General features: G+C 38.7%; 1 protein-coding gene across 1 annotated transcript in view; it reads right to left on the minus strand.

Moving 5' to 3' along the window:
• CRB1 (crumbs cell polarity complex component 1) overlaps positions 1-19,261 on the minus strand; it is a 111,753-nt gene that overhangs the window by 31,272 nt on the left and 61,220 nt on the right. The window contains exons 6-10 of the mRNA XM_009474427.2: positions 10,724-11,677; positions 6,611-7,161; positions 6,052-6,217; positions 2,388-3,294; positions 650-778 (exon numbers count right to left, since the gene is read on the minus strand). Of these exons, the coding sequence (XP_009472702.2) occupies positions 650-778; positions 2,388-3,294; positions 6,052-6,217; positions 6,611-7,161; positions 10,724-11,677 (2,707 nt within the window). The remainder of the gene's footprint in view (positions 1-649; positions 779-2,387; positions 3,295-6,051; positions 6,218-6,610; positions 7,162-10,723; positions 11,678-19,261) is intronic.

Below are 19,261 nucleotides of genomic sequence, written 5' to 3' on the forward strand. Positions count from 1 at the left end.
CAATATGCTACAAGATACAAATTTCACTGTGAGGAAGGCTCCTCTGGTTCAGACTAAACTATAACATGTAAAAAATATTCCTTAACTTCTTTTTAAAATAATAATTCTGTTTTTATACTTCAGCATTCAGTAAGAAAGTAACAAGCTGCAGTACCACCAGGTATTTCATCTCATACCATCCTTGTGGAAAAATAGATTGTGTATTCACAACACACGTGTGAAAGTGAAACAGCTTTGTATATTCATGTGTCAGTGTATTGTAGCTGATTTTTATATATGAGCAGGATATGTGTGTTTATGTGTCCCCACCTACAGAAAGACATTCTAGCTTGTCATATATAAAATTGGCATGGCATCCAAAAATTGTAGAAGTGTATACAATGCTGCCTAAGAAATATCTTGCACTGGAGTTAATGGTGCTATGTTGGATTGAACATTGCTGCATTAATTTTTGAGTTTTGTCTAAGTAAAACTGCTATACTTTCAGACCCTCGGAGTCACTCAAGCAAGGAACTGCTGAACTTAAACAACTGCTTGGTCTATATTTCTGTAGGAGGGCAAAACCCCTGTGGCCGCTACCCTCTGAACCCTTCTGGAACAGCTTTTGGAAGAATTGCTCCACAAAGATCTGCTGGGTGAAGCATCTCACCGTTCTCCAGCAAATCCTGGCAGGCACACACATGTCAACTCGCCACTGAGATTGGTGCAGTTGCCATAGTTGAAACATGTGAGGTTTCTCTCTTCATTGCCACAAACTGTATATGGTAATCTTCTGTATCTAGATAAATAAGAAGGCAATGGCAGTTGTTAGTTGCACTTTCCTTGTTTCTGGATGTCTCGTGCTCTCTCAGCTTTTTATTTGACTCTAGTCCACTGCTTTATAAATCTACCTTGCATATTTGTTATTTGAATGCAGAATCTAGTACTGTTAGTCAGCAAACAGAGGGGACCAGTGCTCCTGCTGGCAAATACTATTCAATACCAATGGGAAGGCATTACATTTTACCTGTAAATGAACACATGGTTTCAGGGGCTGCACATACTTAGTGCCTCCTTGATTTCCTCTTTGGAAAGAAACCCCCACATCTGTGTGCAATGACACACCTGGTGCCTGGGGTACTCGGGGTTCTCACAGTTCTCATGGTTAGTGGTAGGCAGCAGCTGAACTGGGGGAGCAATGCTGTTACTGTGTCATCCAAAGGAAAAGCAGCAGGAACTGAGGTTTAAGGCTCACAAAACATGTTTTGCTTAACTTTTTTTAATTTGCTGAATTTGGTTTTCCTTTGCCAAGTATTTACTGGCAAGTTAATGATTCATTTCTTAGCAAAAAAAAAAAAAAAAAAAAGGACAACACTGCCTACTTCACTGTTATGGCTGTATGTGGTACCTGGATAGCTTAGTAGAAGAGATCAAAAGAGAGACTTAGCATACAAGATAAACCATATTGGGCCAATATAAGGCATCTCCAAATCTCAGGATGTCTTCACTACTCAAAAAAAGTCAACAAAAGTTGACAACTCTGTAATTATAGCCTAAAAGACTGTGGTTGGGCAGCATGAAGACAAGTGTCTGTTTGCATCCTTCGGGCTGCAGCAGACCAGGTTTGTTGGGGTCCTCTGGAGGAAGGAGAAGGATTTTGCCTTCTCTGAGAGCAATATGCTCAGAAGGGAGAAGATTATGGTGTGCAGAGAAGGCCAATTAAAGGAGAGAGAGGCCAGGGAAGAGCCTGCAGCCTTTACAGAGAAGTGTCTGAAAAGAATAGGAAACAAGCATGTGAGGAGTCTCAGAAGTGACGGAAAGAGTGGGCTGTGTGGTGTCTGCAGCCACCAGGACTGCTGGGCTGAGAGAGCAAGCTTGGGGGAAAAGACCCACCCAGCAATGATGCTGGGGGTGGAGAGAAAAACTTCTTTACAAGCCCTTCTAATGTTATTTTCTCTTACCCACCAACTCTGAATTTCTCTACTTATAGTTCTAGAGATCTATTACTCTAATAAAGTACAGTTTTAGAGATTCAAAACCCTTAAAATCTTTTTTTCTAAAAAAGATGTAACACATCTATCTCCAAGCTCTGGCAGACTTGTAATCCTGTCATCAGAGAGCTTGTACAACCCAGGCCGGCAGCAGAGCTGGGCAGCAGAGCTATGTCTTGTTCCCTGTCTCTTTGTCTCCTCAGTCTCTGCCTGAGCTGCCAGCTTTCCACTGCCTCGGTCCACATCTAATTGATCTGTACAGCTTTCTGTACAGACTCTTTATACATTAATTCTGCAGCCATGATTAATATATATATAGCTGCATAACAGCTGTGTTTAAAATGGAGACATCAGTGATGTAATAACCCTTCAGAAGAGACCTGACAACATCATACAGATCTGCCTTGTTTACAGTACCTGCAAAATTTTCCGGTGAAGTTACCAGCACACACGCAAGAATATCCGTTAATCCCATCAATGCAAGTGGCCCCATTTGCACACTGGTGGCCACGGCAGTTGTCTATGTCCTCTTCACAATTTACCCCTGTGTAACCAGGTTCACAACTGCACTCATAAGAGGTGATCCCGTCAGTGCAGTTTCCATGAATGCAGGGGTTTGAAGAGCATTCATTGATGTTGACTTCACAATGGGTGCCAGTCCATCCTTCGGGACATATGCAATGGTAGGAAGTATAGAAGTCTTCACATATCCCCTCATGCATACAGGGATCTGAACTGCAGACATCTACCTGCAAACAGCCAGTAAGAGCAGGGTTTGCAGATATTTTGAGAAATTGCTCCTCTTGAGGTTTTTTAGTAGGGATGTCAGCATTTTCAAAGTATGAGAGATAAATGCCACTGATTTCTATGGTGCTCATACATCCTCGCAGGCCATCCAGACTGTCAAAAGCCTTGTCAGCCACATAGATGTCTGTCTCTTCTCTTAAAAAGTTGAGGCTTCCTGTGGCAGTTGTGCTAGTTGCAGTGTCTTTCTTGTTATCTATATCAATGTGCCATCTAGAGAACTGGGACAGAGGCTCTACCATAGAGACCATCACTTGATGCCATTTCCCATCACTCACAGGCAGTGAACTAGCAAGGGTCAGCTTATAAAAGCTGTTGCCGCTTTGCAATTGAAAGAGTAATTTGGAGTTGTGAATGCTGATGGTAACGAACTCTGGCTCCTTCTCTGCATACAGCAATATCACGTCAGTGTCCCTAGTTCGAAAGCCAAATACGATATTGGTGAGGTCTCTGCTGATTTTTCCGTTGCTTCTGTAAAATATTGCACTGCTCCGACCACTAAACACTGCATTAGCAAGACCTGTGCAAAGATGATAAAAATTGAGAAACCACACCAACTTTGAACCAATACATGTGGAACAATATCTCTTCAGTGCCCCCTGCTCCCTGTTATGTAAGTCCTTTTGGGTTTGCTGAAAAACAATCAAATTCCACCAGTGTTTCAGTTATCCTTGCCTGCCCCTTATGGCTATAGAAATTACAGGACAGTGCCAGTACCAGCTATATTGACATCAAAAGTGTGTTGCTTTGCATCATCTCAACTTATCATTCTAAAGATACAATTCCATGTTAGTGTTATCTCTCTTCTTCCTCTTTAGACAGAGAAGGAGGTGATCATAACTGGATACAACTCAAACCTGAGGCTGAGAGAGTGTTTCAAAAGAACATATATATTTGTCATTTATCTTCATTTCCTAAGTATCAGCAGCTAGTTATTCCCCATGACAGATCTGGATGGGGTGAACTTTTGTTCTCAATTCCTCTTTTCTTAGGTAAAGCACTAAAGAGGTTTTAGAAAGTATTTGATTGGATCCCAATTTACTCTCACTGATGCAAAAAGAACAAATTTAATTGAGGTTAGTTGGCAAAAAGCCCCTTCAAAATCAATGTAAGAAGAGTTGTGCCTGTCATGTTTCAAGCCAGCTTTTCCTGCTGTGTACACACTGCCACAGCCCTACTGATGGCACCGAGCCTGTGCTGGTGGGACTGGGAGGGCAGCAGCGTACTCAGTTTGCACTGGTGTGAGTGAAAATTGATGCGCAACATTGGGGCAGTTGTATGGACATCTTCACAAAGGTATTTAACCTTTTTGATTTGATCTTTCATTAGCATGGTTTCTACTAAAATGCACTAACTCACTGGGCTGTAAATTTGCACATTCTGAGATTTATGAGGATTATAGACAGGGAGGAGGGACAGGAAGGAATGTCTTCTGTCTGTACTTCAGACAAATTTAGCTTTGCAACATCCTAGCACTGAGATAAGGTGAGTTCCTAAACTATCTCTGGGCTCAGTAAATATTAATGAAAAGAACCCCTGGGAGTCCCAGTACAAAATTATTGACTGTATATCCTGATACTAAGGCAGCAGAGGTGTAACTGCATTGCCTGGCACATCAAATGTGGTATCTTTCTCATAGGAAAAGTTTCCTCAGAGGAAACCATACTAAAAATGAAAGTCAGAGCTTTTAAAAATTATTTCTGATTTTTTAAATGTCTCACAAAGCTGAGTTTTTTAAGCTCATACAGCTAAAATACTCCTGTAGAACTCTTATTAAGTCCTGAGCACAGCAAGCCATCTGGATGTGCTTTTACTCTCAGCTGTGACACTGGGCATACGGTTTTGCTGTTACCCGATGTTCCCCACATCAGCTTCCTGTATTGGCTTTTTCTCCTTTTTTCAAGTGCACATTTTCCTAAAGGGCTTACTAATTGTAGCCACCTAGGTGGAACTATAGCCACAGCCCCTGGAAAAGATCTCTTTTTCTGCCTTAGCTTAAAATGGTATCCAGAGCATAAGACACTAGGCTGGCAGAGAACTCACTGGCCAGTAAACTCCTTTTTTTCATTACCCTGTATTGAACAACAAGAAGCCTATGCTGTAGCTAAGAAAACAACTAGTTAAAACTACAGCTCTGTAGTGCAGGAATATCTATTAGGGAAACTCCTTACTATTGCCACATAAACCAGCACAGAAATCTAAAGGTGATCTAACAGTGTAAATGACCTTGAGTTTAGCAAAAGGAAACAGTTCAGATACTTTTCACTTCTCTGTCTCTGTGTGTTTATATTCTACCATAATATGCAATAGTAAAGTTTATGAGAGAATATATTGTTATTGTTATGAGAGAATGATGTTATCATTGAAGACGTCTATTAGAGAAGGTGCAATTATTTTAATTTCAGTTATAAATTTTAACAAGTGCTGCAATGCTGATGCTAACAATCTCAACAAAAATAGCATCATATTGGTCTGTCAGCAAATTGTCTATGATAGAAATCTTTTGTTGACCAACCTTCTCATTCCTAAGAGTCAGCCATTCTAAGAGCTTCCATCAGACTGCGTGTATATTTATCTTCCTTCACAGCATTGTTAGGGCTTTCTTTGATAGCAAAAAGAAAAAATATTGCTTCAAAATCCTTACTTGCTTTTTAAATTCCACTCCAGGGTGGGAAGGAGAAGGAAAGTGGAGAAGGAAAAAGATATGCAGGGTGGCTAACGTTCTTAAGACAGCTAACGGTCATCAATTTTCAAATAGACTGCTTGGCATGCAAGTGTTTCTTATGCAGATGCTAGTTGAATAACTATACTGTTGATATTAAGGTGACTTTCTTCCAAGATATCTAACATTTAAGAAAATCAAATGATGCAATGTATGTCATGTAGCTTGTCTTTTCAGGAGGATGGAGAACATCCTAAGGTTAATGCAGCACTGGGTATCCTGTTATCTCTTCGCAGTGGAAGTATGAGGGGTACACTCACACTCTGGGAATGTACTGATCTATTGTACAACCTCCACAAGTTATGTTGAATAAGTCAAAAGCAAAGGTCTGTAAATATCAGTGTCTGCGTCAGGGGGTCTGGTTGCAATTTTCTGCATTTGGTAGGGCAGACCCTGTTAATGTTACTTACAATTGACATAATTATTATTTTAATACAGAAATAATATTTGAATGAACTTTAAAGGCAGTGAATATTGAGTTTTAAGGAAATACTGATGAAAATTTCTATTGTTTCTAATCCCCAAAGATGATAGGAATACCTGAAATGTACCTACATTCAAATCCTTGATGCACCAGCTGGCATTGTGCTTCATTAGGACAGGGCCCAAGCTCACACCACTTAACTTCCTCACATGCCTTCCCTGCCGTGTTAGGGGGGCATGTGCAAGTGAAGTCGTCCCAGATTGAATAGCACACACCACCGTTGTGGCAAGGGTTGGACTATGGGGAAACAGAAGAGACAACGTAAGTATGAATAAAAGCTGGTGGACTCCCAACTCTAAGGATGGGGGACTGTTTGGCAAAAAGGAGAATTCTGTTTATTTCAGAGAGAAAGTGATAAAGACAAATACTATGACAGCACAGTGTGTTCAATAATTGGTGAAAAACAGTATTTCAACCTTAAAATATTTTAATTCTTCCCTATGCAAATACATTTTGCTGCTGATATTCATCATACGTAGCATAATTCAACAAAATCTGCTCATTCTGGCATATTTACATATTTTCCTAAAATGTCATTATTATCAAATAATGTATGGGAACATACAAAAAAATTAAAAGAAATTCCCCATTATAAACATGTGAAAATGCTCTGAAAAATGTCATTCTTACCTTGCAGAGGTTGTCACCAGTGCAGCCTTGAGTAACATTGATCAGAGTTCGGTTGATAAGAGAATTCAGTGGATTGGTGATGGGGAAGAATTCCAGTGGCTGATTATTCACTCTTACATCTTGGATGCAGCCTTTGAAATACTTGCCATTTCTATCAGTTTCTTTGTTATCTGGTAGGCCTCCAATGTAAAGAATATCCTTACTTTGGATGGTTAGTACTGGAGTAGAAATAAAGCCTAGGTATTGAGAGGACTGGAACAATTCCATCTTATTTGGTTCTATTTTTAATGTTATTAAGTAAAAGTTTCCATCGTTCATGGAGTGTTTCCCTAATAACTTCATGGAATTTAGGGCTAACATTGTGAGTTTCCCACCTTCCAAGTAGACTCTTAGGTAGAGGTAAGTACTGTTTCTCAAAGCCAGTAACAAGCCAGAATATTTGCGTGTTCGGACAAACATTGATATGTTCAAATTTTCATTGTGAGTGGCATCAACAGAAAAAGCAGCATATCCTGATGAGTCCTCAGATCCAAACCGACCTGGAATGTACTCTTGAGGTTAGAGATATGGTAAAAGAGAAGAAGGGAGAAAAATAAAATAGTTAGGGCTAAATGACAAGGGAGGCAATGCAATGATCAAATAGCTGCTTCTGGAAATATTTACGTATGGTAGTAAGATGTGCTGGTATTTATGGATGAATGAAGACTTGATCCAGCTGTAAATAGCTTCTAGTTCAAAATTCCTGTTGGCTTCCATGGCTGTAGCATTAAGCCCCGGTACAGGACCAGATGTTATATTATTGGGCATATTTTTCCCCTTTATCGTGCTCTGTGTAATGCTGTGTTTTCAAATGGTTAAACAAGGACAGATTTCTACAGTTTCCTGGATTTGTCCTCAGAAAGATCATTTTGAAAAGAACCTAACTGCTTTGATCCTCTGATGACCATGGAAGCTAATGTAATTCTGGAACTTTGTGATATTTTTTGCACTGGTTCCAATCATAGAAATAGATGAATGCTGCTCAGCAAACCCCTCTTGTGTAAAACCTCCAAACAGGACACCTATTGGGTGCTGCATGGGCTCCCCAGTTCTCTGACAGACCTTCTGTTGCTGGGGCTCAACATGTGCTCATATACATCAACTTGTATCCGGTTGTGCTCATATACATCAACTTGTATCCAGTTATGAATCCTGCTCAGTCCTGTGAGTGCCCATAATGCTGTGGTGTTGTGGGGGAAAAATGATCCAGGATCGAATAAGCCTTTTTTTTTTTTTTTTTTTTGTGCTTATCAATTAAAACGATTAAACCAAAACCATCTGTCTCTCTCCCTTACTCTTTATTTTCAGTAATGATTTTCAGACTTGTAACGATACAAAATATGTAGCCCAAACCGTATTTTATTCTGATGAATCATCTCGTTAAAGTACAACAAAGTGTTTCTATTTTTATACTTTAAGTTTCGTGATCTTGTCCTCAATATTATAGACTTCCTGCCTAAACACTTTCAAGAGCTGTTTTTAATATATTAAATTCATAGAAAGAATAAACCAAGCTTTTTTTAAATGCTCACATAGCTAAAGAGTCAGTCCTCTTTCATGCAGTAAAACTCCTAGAGCGAGACCTCGTAGGCCAAGTTTCCGCCTGCAGCACTACGCTTTTTATGACTACATTAAAAAACCCAATGAAAATAGGAGACTGACTGTGAAGCCCCAGCAGAGCCTTAATACCCACACTGCACTACTTTGTGGCACGGTAGTATTATTTAGCAACAGGAATAAATCTCTTACTTGTTCCTAAACAGACAATTTCATAAATAAATTAAATTTGAAATATTTTAGTTCTATGAATAAGATTACCCATATATCTACATCTGCTTGTTAAAACTCTGGTATGCAGAAATAAATATTTGTTGAAATGGGTGTTTTGAGGCATTAAATCTCTTTAGGTTATATCTTCTCTGTAAGGTGGTACTAGAGACTGAGACATTTTTTCATGAGGATAAGAAAATTTCTGCTGGAATGAGGATTACACATTTGCAGTATTAGAAGGAAGCATTAATCTTCAAGAAGGTATTTCATGTTTACAATTACTTTGTTACATTTCTCTCTATTTATAAATATACATATATATATACCATCAATCCGATCTTCTGTTTGATGAGATGGCTAGCATCGCCTTGGTCAATATTAACCTCTTGGGTCACAACATCTGGATGTTGATCAAAATGAGTCAACATCTGTTTGTTATTTTGTATATGTAGAGAAAATATTGCCTCTTGTCAATTAAATACTTGGCAGCAACTTTTCTTCAAAAAGACACTAGCATTTCTTATGTTATCCTTTACCGCAAGTTTCCCCCACTCTGCCTTTTAAGAAGCCTGCCACAGTCTTTTAAATATGGCGTATATCTAGAACCTATGTATCAAAATGGCATAGTGCCATGATTTGCAAGGAATATTGTGGTCAGCAGGAAAAAAAAATAATGCATGCTTTCTAATCATTCTCAACAGTTCTAATGCCAGTATAAGCCTCTCCTGGCCCTGACTGGTTTTAATTTTGCTTCATATAAGGAGGCAAGCATATTTACCAGATGTCGTCCTATACTCCAAAGTTGCTCTCCAAATCATTGGATAAATTACAGCTAGACTTCAAAGAAGTCTGTTACAATTACCTCTCAGACTTTGTCATTTTGCAATAAAACCAAAAAGAAAAACTATTGAAAAGTATTGATAACTATCAAGCATAGCATACAAAATGAAATTGTATTTAAACATTTTGAAATGTATTTCAAGCTGCAGCTTTCTGCAGCAATGCATTCAATAAACCCCTGGGGTCAGTCGTTCAGCTGATGTAAATCAATGTAGCTTCACTGGCGGCAGTGCAGCCACGCCAGTTTACACCAGTTTAGGATCTGTCCATTCCAATCTGACCATGGCTGTGCTGTTGCACTTCATTTTTTCCAGTCCACTTGGCAAATATATGTACATAAATATATGTATGTATGTATACGTGTATGTATGTATGTATTTCTTCCTCCCTAAACATTGCTATGATTGACCATGTGTGGATGCTTAGTAAGGGGGCAGAGAGGGAAGCAGGGGCAAGGGCGCCGCGTGGAAGACTGAGTCCTGTATAATTTTCTTAAACAAAACCGTTTGTTTGAAATCCCTAAAACTTTTGCTGAGGAAAGATTGCAGAGTCCACTCCAAAATGTTCCTGAGGGGTGCTATATTTACAGCTCCAGAGGGTTTCATACGCCAGACGCACTATAGCAGGGAGCTGGGCAGGGACCTCCTGTTGTCCTTCCACTTTGCCTCAGCCTGCTCTTGGAAAGGTCATTTGTAGCAGGGAAAGTGCTACGGGCATCTGCAGCTTTTGTATCCCTGCTTGTCACTGCCAAAGGGGCTGTTTGCTGAGATGTGCCCTTTTGTTCACTGAGACACGGACACGTTTCCCTCTGGTCACCAAGCAGCTCTCTGGTAATGGCCGCCTTCGTCAGCAATTGTCCAGAGCTGCCTTGGGACCAGCTGAGAGATGAATAGGCTCTGTTTCCAGCCTCTGAAGCCCTGTCTTCTCCTTGGGCTAATCAGATTAAGTTAATAGTATAATCTTGTTCATTTTTTAAAATTGGAATCTGTCTTTTTTTAACTTGCAGTACTTTTGCTTGCCTTTCATTGCCTTAAATGAGTTTCTTTATAAAAGCCTAGAGAGCTTGAGGATAAAATTTTCAAAGAATGCTTTGAAAGTAAGATTTAAACTCCAAGTGACTTGGTTACTTTCTAAATTTTACTTCGGGTGCATAACCTCCAGTGAACTACAGTTTTCCAGAGTTTATGGCGTGCTAAGAGCACTAAGAAAATTTTAAAACTGGGTGAGTGGAATCCACCAGCTTAGCCTGACTTTTTTTGTCAGGCTGAAAAGCAGCCTTCTGGGGAAAGTAACTAGAAAATAATGAAGGCGTGCTACTACTAACCTCTTGCACTTTCTTACCAGTTGACATTAAGCTCCAGAGATCCTAAGGGTCATGCTGTTTCATCACCAGGTAAACAGGATTGTTTATAATCATGTTTTCAGCAACTGTTTAAAATATGAATCCCAACAGCATTCCCTTACCTGTTGTGCAGCTGGGCCCTGTGTATGGCCGGTAGCAATCGCAGTGGTAGCTCAGCCACAGGTTGGTACAGCGTCCCCTGTTCTGACAAGGGTGGGTTTCACACCAGTCCTTTTTAGGACATCCTGTCCTGACATTTAAAGATGATTCAGGTGATACATTCTCTGGAGTAATAACATTCAAGTCTATTTCAATGTCCTGAAGACAGCCTACAAATGAAGGTGCAGAATGTATATTATAGATGTTAAGTAGAGAGTTGCCGCTAATGTTCCCCACTGGTAAGCCGCCCAAAAACGTGCTCTGAAATGCAAGCATCACGTGATCGTTATCTATCATAGCAGACGTTTTATTGAGACACGATTCTACACAAGAGCTGTCAAGCAAATTAAGAGTAACAGCTCTTGCCAAGGTTACCTCCACTGAATGCCATTCTCCATCACTGACATTATGTGAAATATGCAAAAGAGCCTGTGGCTGGTTATTGACTTGCACAGATAAGTGTAAGTAGCCATTCAGTAACTCCAGCTTCGCAAATGTATTTTTCTCCCCTCGGTAAAACAGAAAAGCTGCAGGTTGCACAGTTTGAAACCTCAGGTTTATATTATAGAAGAATTCCTTTTTAGAGGTCAGGGGATTCTTCAACAAAAGGAAACTGTTTCCTTGAAAAGAAAACGTGGTTATGGTTTCACAGTGTATTCCAGTATACCCAGGTGAACATATACAGCTGAATCCATGTTGGCCATTTTTTAAATGTGGGATACATATTCCGTTGTTTTGGCATTGCTGATCAGTACAGCCATGGAGAACTTCTGTACAGTTCCAGCCACCGTAATAAATTCCTTCTTTGTCTGCAGGTGGGCAATGGCAAGTGTAATTCCCAGGAAAATTCTCACAGATTCCACCATTTTGGCAAGGGTTTGTGTAACATTCGTTGATGTCTTCATCACAGTGAGTACCTGAAGAATAAACAAAGAATTAGACATTCTGGATTGGATAACTGGAGCCCAAAATGACATTTTTACTAACATGTGTTTTATTAAATTATCTTTAATTAGAGGGAAATGTCTTGATAAATACATGATTGACTCACAAGCCTAAAATATGCTAAATATAAAAATACAATTCACATGACATGATTGTCTTGTGCAAAGTATTATATAAACACCTTAGCAATAATCACATTTTGGAGAAAAGAACCAAACAAATTGACAGTTTTGATATAGATAGTGTGATGAAATTGAGATAAACATCACCTCCAAAAGATGTGATCAAGTAATTGTTTCCCACCTATTCTGTGGTAGAAATCGAGAATGCTTTGAGAGGAACTGAATTATTTATCACATATAAAAAGCCAAGCGTTGTTGCTTAATTCATATTCATAATACAGTATGTTGATGAGCTGGAGTACAGTCTGCTGGTCTTTCCTTCTCTTTCACATTCATTCAAACAGTAGAAGAATTACAGGCTAGTATTCCTGGTCCCATATGAAACATCTTGGAGCAACAATCTTCAAGTGAGAGCCACAGGACTTATAAGTAAGTACTATATGATATAGTGGGACAGACTGGCAAGTAGGTGAACATCCCTGCAAAATGTATGTACAGCGAGCTGACTATCTGAAGAATGAAATTCACAGAGTGAGCAGGGAGCTGCACAGTGTGACAATAAGAAATCTAAAGAAGAGCTTAAACGTGTATCCTATCAGCGGTCTGGGCAAGATGCAGTGGGATTCAGCCCACCCACAACGAGCGGGCAGTTGCCCCATTTCAGGGTTAGGTGCATATTGCAGTTATTCAAAAATGAACAACGGATCTCAATTCTTCCAAAACCAAGGCAGCAGTGACTTCTGGTCCATCAGCCATGGTCTCATACTGTGAGGAGAGTTCACTTGGGACGTGAGTATCTGAGAGAAGCTGTTGGAGGGGTTTGAACCTGTATGTCCCAGCAGAATATTCCTGGTACTGTGTATCTACAGTGGAACTTTCTTTACCTCTCATATATACAAAATATAAAGCAAGAAAAGATGAAAGAAGTATTTTCTCAGACGTCTCAGAGCTTGGTGGTGAGAGCACTTCCGTAGAAGATGGGCAATACAGACTCATATTTCCTCTTCTTCCATATGATGCTTGGCTTCTGGTATATTGGGTAAAAGGAGATCTCCTCATCTCAGCTTCGCTGTAATTTGATAGATGTGACCTACGTATGTCTACTGGATCAGACTTCACAAAGGAAAACAAATCTGTTCCTCTTGTAAAACTAATCTGTTTATCCCTCTGCACTGGCATTCATCTATAAAGCAGTAATTATAGTAACGTCTCCCTTGAGCAATCAAGTGACCGATATGTATGTATGGATCAGGGAAAATCTGTTTCTTATCTCCCTTGGAAGCAGTCAAAATATCCAAATACTTCTTTTGAAAACTCATGCTAAGTGCAGATCCTAGTATTTCCACTTCCCTTCATAGTTATTCTAGAGAAAAATAAGAAATACTTTGCAGCTAGTTTTCAAACTAGTATCATCAGCATAAAGTAGTTAATAGACATAATTATGCCTGTCCCCACAACAAAACTGCTGCCTGTAAATTAGATAATGAGGTATGCTGAGACTCACAGAGTTGCAGCTAGGTACCAAGCACCACACCTAGCTTTACATACAAATTCCCATTGAGCTTTATTTTTACAGCAAAACACAGCGATTTTTCATGGAAAATTACAGAGCAGCACACAGCCACAATGAATTCCTTCAAACAGCAGTAGATAAATGTAGTTACTCAGGCTAATTCCTTGCCTGTCCACTTTATTCAATCACAATTGTAACTAGACCCATCTCAGAGAGCGGTAAGTTACAGGAGAGCCAGAAGGGAACTGAGAATTGGTTGAGATTTGTTTGAAAGATTAGCCAGAATGAAGTGGTCATAGCATGTATATAAAAGGCCCTCTCCGCAGCGATCCTCCTCACTCATCAGTCTTCAATTACAGCATATAGTTTTCACTTGAAGCTTCAGATTATCAAACACAGCTAGTGCTATCTCCCTGATCTGGCAGTGGGGTTTTACAGCAGCAGTCTCTCTCTGTTTTCCAGCCAGGCTCATATTTATTCCAACGTGAGATGTCTATGTATACCTTAATGTGTAGTGGCATCTGGCAGAAACGTGACCCATTGGGACTGACTTTCTCAAAGTGAAGTGCACTTCCCAAATTGTTACTGACTGGGGGCCAGAACGATGTCTGCTCTGCCCAGTTTGTGGCAATTTCTCTGTTAGCGACTTGTCCTGCTTTTGCTCTTCTAGTATATGAAAAGTGAAGTTACCGTGAGCTGTTTCCTGTTTTGGTCAATGTTTTAGTACATCTCCTGCATGGTATTGCTCCTTTCCCTGCTTTGACATCGAGAACAATGCGTACACAGGTCTTGTATACAACTCAGTCTTAATGTGACGGCTGTAGAAATGCAGGTCTCTCTGGGGTTTTTGTGTCAGAGGTAAAAATTAGTACAGCCTAGAAGCAGTAGGATCAGGGATGTACTTAGCCTTGTCACAGGGCTTCAGAGTGGTCAGAGTGTGCTTAAGGATTTATAGACTGGGAGCCTCTATAAAACCTTTCATGGAAAAAATCTAGATACTTAGTTCCTGCATTTTCAGTAATGCATGATGACTCTGTGTATATTAGTTTATTATCCCACAGCACCTGCGAGGCATCACCTTTGCCTTGTAGCTTGTGGTCTGAGTCATACCTTGCAATAGTGACTTGTCTCTGGAAAGGATGAAACAGGTGCATAAACTGAACCCAACTTTACAGTAATGTTTAGTGTCTGCGTTGTTCTCTACTTCATCAAATTAGACGTAAAATTAATGAAATGGTTTCATGAGAATGCTAAACTTCTTTGGAAATCATGTGTTTCTACCTTTAAAGTTAGATAACACATTTGATAACAAAAGCATCAATGTCTAACAAAGAAATAAAATGAGTTTTATGAGGAGGTATACAGATTATTGTTAGTGTATTCCTTGCCTATAGAAAATGAATGATATCAGTTACTAAATGCAAAGTGACTATCATAGAGCCACTTAAATACGTGTGATTTCATAAGTATTTCAGTGTCTGAATACAATGCTTATTTTTAAAGTAATGACAGAAATAATATGTTGCAAAATAACTATTTTGCAGGGTTGTGTGTATATATATATACACACATGTATACACTTACATCTATATGCCTACTATTGCAGAATAAGATTAGCACAACCATAAATATAGGTCACACCAAAAGACAAATAATAAGCCATTTTTTCATATCAAGAATAAAAAAATCAGCTGTTCTTACAAGCGGTGTTGTTATTGCTTGTTATCTGCCAATTTCTATACAAGCAAAGACCATTGTCACTCAAGATAAAAGCACACTAGATAAAAGGATTAGTCAATATTTATAGAACTGTATAAGCAGTTCAAATAGCTCAGGTTGGAGAAGTTCAGCATGTAAAAAAAAAAAATATTCTCAAAAGATGAAAGTCATACCAAAAACAAGTGCAAGGGGAACTATTATTTTCTTTTCAGTGGTTACATGCATTAGCACAGCTAAACATATTTGTGTTTTTAAAGTAAAAAGTAAAGTAAAATCATTCAGCATTTTCTCTTCTAAATATATCACACACCTACCTAAAATTCCAGATAATGTGAATATTTTTATAGATAATGATTACTTTTTCCTCCTGTGAAGTTTTATTCAAAACAGAGATGAGACAGCTCCTTTGCCTCAGTTTGATAACACCACTCATACCTGTCTCCTTTTTTCACTTACATGTTATTACTATAGGGCAGCTATTTTCTAACTGTTAACCTCTTAATTCAACTATATCTGTTTCAAATTTAGCAGCAAAGGTTTCCTGCAGAAGCAGGATGACAAAAGCAATTATTCAAGCATAATTCTGCTGAACACCACTACTTTTCATTTTGATTAAAGAATTATAAAAGTATTATCCAAGTTACACTTCAGATACACACCTTTGGTTAGAAATCTATTTACAGCCTTCTGCCTTTCCAGTTCCTTGACACTATATAAATATCAAGCAAGTACAAGCAAGCAGTCTGGATAGATACTACATGTTCAGTACAGTCTAAGTGCATATATAATTTCACAAAAAGAAAATATTTACCTGTAAACATTGTCATTAAAATGGTGTAAACCTGTATCCTAGTTGCAACCATCTTTTTCTGAAGAAAAAAGATCATTTAGCACTTAAGCAGTCCACAAAGTAAGTTTCTGTAAAATTCAAAACAGTTCTTAGTATAAAGGCTTCCTTTCCAGGATTAGCTTGCTCCCCTTCTGTACCTGCTGATGTAGTCTGGTGGAGTATTTTGCCCAAGCCAGATCAAAAAGGCTTAAAGTAAGACTCATTAAACTGCTTACGCAATAGATATGTATTCTACTTCAATTCTTTTTTCAGCATGTTCTGTCCAAGTGTGCTCACACTAAACTTTGATTATGTTTCACAGAAAGGCATGTTTTTAGGATCTGTTCAAAATTGATTTGTCACTTCTTGTTTTACAAGGTGATGGTTTTTAAGACCATATTTTCTTTCATTTTCAAGAGGTTTGTTAGCCCAGATCAACTCTTTCACAGTCACTGTCATTCAGAGAAACTGTACATCTCAATAAGCAGAAAGAAAAGACCTGAAATTGTATCTCGTTTCTTTATTTTATAAAGTATTTTTGTTTCGTTGGCTCTCGTTGTACTACTTATGGGAGACTTATGTCTGTAGTTTTTTGAGCGTGCTAAAGACAGGAAAAAATAATTTACTAAAACATTTTCTTTCTTCAGCTCTTGAACAAGACATTTTGATTTGGACCTAATTTAATGAGAGGAAAATAGAGTTCAGGAGATTGAACTACTTATTTCTGTGATGATTTAAGCAGCAGATTTTTTTTTCCTTTTCATTATAATTTATTCACATGATTAATTGCTTAAAATATTGCTAGAGCAATATCTCTTTGTGTAATTAGTGAAATAATTATAAAGCAAGAGAGTCTTTTCCTGGGTTGGTATTTATACCATCCAACGAGCATATGGCAAACTGTGGATTCAGATCTTTGTTTTGGCAGATTCCCATTTTAAAACTCTGACAATGGATCCTGAAGTCTCTCTCAGCCTGTCCTCCCCAAAATGTTGATTCTTGGCAAACGTGTTTTTCAGTTCCTTCTTCTCCCTCAACTCATTTATTTATTAATTAGGAAATTCCTGACCTTGTGTCAAATTTGTTTCTAGGTTCACTAAAAGACTTGTATGCAGAATGCAATTTTGGATGCATTTAATCTACAGTTCACAATTGCTTTTATGGCAATTCTCAGATAGCTGCTTCTCCTTCCAGCCTCTGATACAGGCATTGGGTGATTTTTCCTATAATAAATTCAAATACTATGGGGTAAGAATGTCTTCCAGATTCTTTGAAAGGTAAGTAAGGAAGCTTTAAGTTAAATAAAGTTCATGCCGATAAGTTAGTATGCATGTACTTTTTTAGTAGCGCTTATCAGATGTCTCGTGCTACAGCTTGAAGTTTAATATGCATTTTTATTTTGCAAATAACAAGATAAAGTTAGAGGGTCTTGGTAATTGTCAGTCCTTTTGCAATATGACCCTGATAAATGTTCTGGGGTAAGATTATGAACATACACATTGTCAATAATTTGGGATAGGCATACACTATTACAGCTCAGTGAAAACATGGAGTTGATGACACTCTGAGACAGTGGAACTTCATACCAGGATATTTAGCAGACTGCCTGAAGCCATGTCAGAACCACTAGCGGGTGTTTTGAACAAACCTGTCAAGAACAAGTGCATTACAGAAGGTGGTAGTTACTCTAATTACAGTAAGGGTTTGATGTTGTCTGTAATAACATTTTCATATACAAACCAAGGAGAAAAATCTATGTGAAACTGCCATAAAGTGGGTAATCCTGCCCAGAAAGTAATTGTCAGAGGTTCCCTGTCAAACTGGGAGGCTCTATTGAGTATGGTTTGGGATTGTCCCGGGTTTGCTCTGGTTGCTGCTTTCATAAAAGATGTGAATGATAGTATAGAAAGTTTGCTTATTAAGTTGTCTGATAAAGCAGGGTTAAGTGAAACTTTTGATTGTGTTAAAGACAAAATTACCTTTATAGGTGAACATAAGAAATCGGAGAAATGGTCTGAAAAATATTGGATTCAATTCTGGAAGGACTCATTCAGTTTCTATAGTCTCAGGCCAGAATAACCAGGAATCGGATGGAACAATAGTTCCAGTTTACAAAGCCTTGGTCATGCCTTATCAGGAATACTGAGTCCACTTTTAGTTCTGCACTACAAGGAAGACTTGGATCAATTGGGAAGAATTCATTGGAGAGCAATGAGAATAATCACAGGTGTAGAAAATATGGCTTGTAAGGAGAGACTAAAAAAGTAGGACTGTTCAGTTGAAAGACAAGCAGAGGAAATGGGACAAGGTAACAGTCTTTCAGTACAAAAAAGAGAGCACACTGTTCCCTGAGACCGTAGTAAACAAGTGAAGAAGTCATGGGTTTGACCTGTACCAAGGAAGATCCGGGTCACACTTTAGGAAAATATTTCTAATGATAACAAGGCAACAAAGCCTTGGCATAAGATATCCACTGGGAGCCATGAGGTCTGTTTTGGATCCTTAAAAACAGGTTAGAGACAAAAGTGCAGTGTGACAAAAGTCAGCTGTATCTTAGACACATAGATAGCCCAAATGAGACCTGCATGTCTGTCCCTTCCAATTCTATTTTTCCATGTTTCTATGGTTTCCTTGAATAAAATAATTCCCAGCTGTAGACATGTAGATGTGTCAAACTATACATGCACATATATGTATCTATACACATATAGGTATAAAATGCAAGTAGCAGTAAACCTTGGAGAAAAACAAATTGTAGCATACCCTTTAGAATATGCTTTATGGAAGATGAAGACAAAGAGTTTGCAATAACGCTTCCTCCACCTATATTTTACAGTTTTGGAAATGTCTGTTACAAAATCCTACCGCAGGCAGAAACAACTTTTTTCAAGGGACTCATTAATCCTGAGGCCAGCGGAAAAATCTGGCAGAGCATATATTCTTTGGGGCTCCACGCCTTAGCAGACAATCATGAAAATTCTAACTTTGCCACATCTGTGCTGATAATTGCAAAGAGATAATTACTCTTTGCTGGAAGGAGGAAATGCACATTCATGAGTGAGTAAGCGCAAGGAAATAAATTGACCATCTCTATGTCATCGTAATTAAAACTCATGCTTCTGGGCATAAATCAGTTGTCGTGGAGGTCAGGAAGGAGGTTTTACTGTTATGTACATCAGTGTAGAGCAAGTGAGGGGTATTTAAATGGATTTTTTTTTCTTCTCCTATTTTTCTTCAGTAAGGAACTGGCTTATATTGGATATTGAACTTAATGTGACCGGTGATCTGATCTAGTATGGCAATTTTTGTTGCTGTCTTAGCAGGAAAAGCTCGTGTAAAATGAAGGACAGAGTAAAGGGCAGAGCTGGAGCAC

Source organism: Nipponia nippon, unplaced genomic scaffold (genome assembly GCF_047370975.1).
Source record: "Nipponia nippon isolate SJK-2023a ecotype South Korea unplaced genomic scaffold, ASM4737097v1 scaffold_5, whole genome shotgun sequence".
NCBI classification, from domain to species: Eukaryota; Metazoa; Chordata; class Aves; order Pelecaniformes; family Threskiornithidae; genus Nipponia; species Nipponia nippon.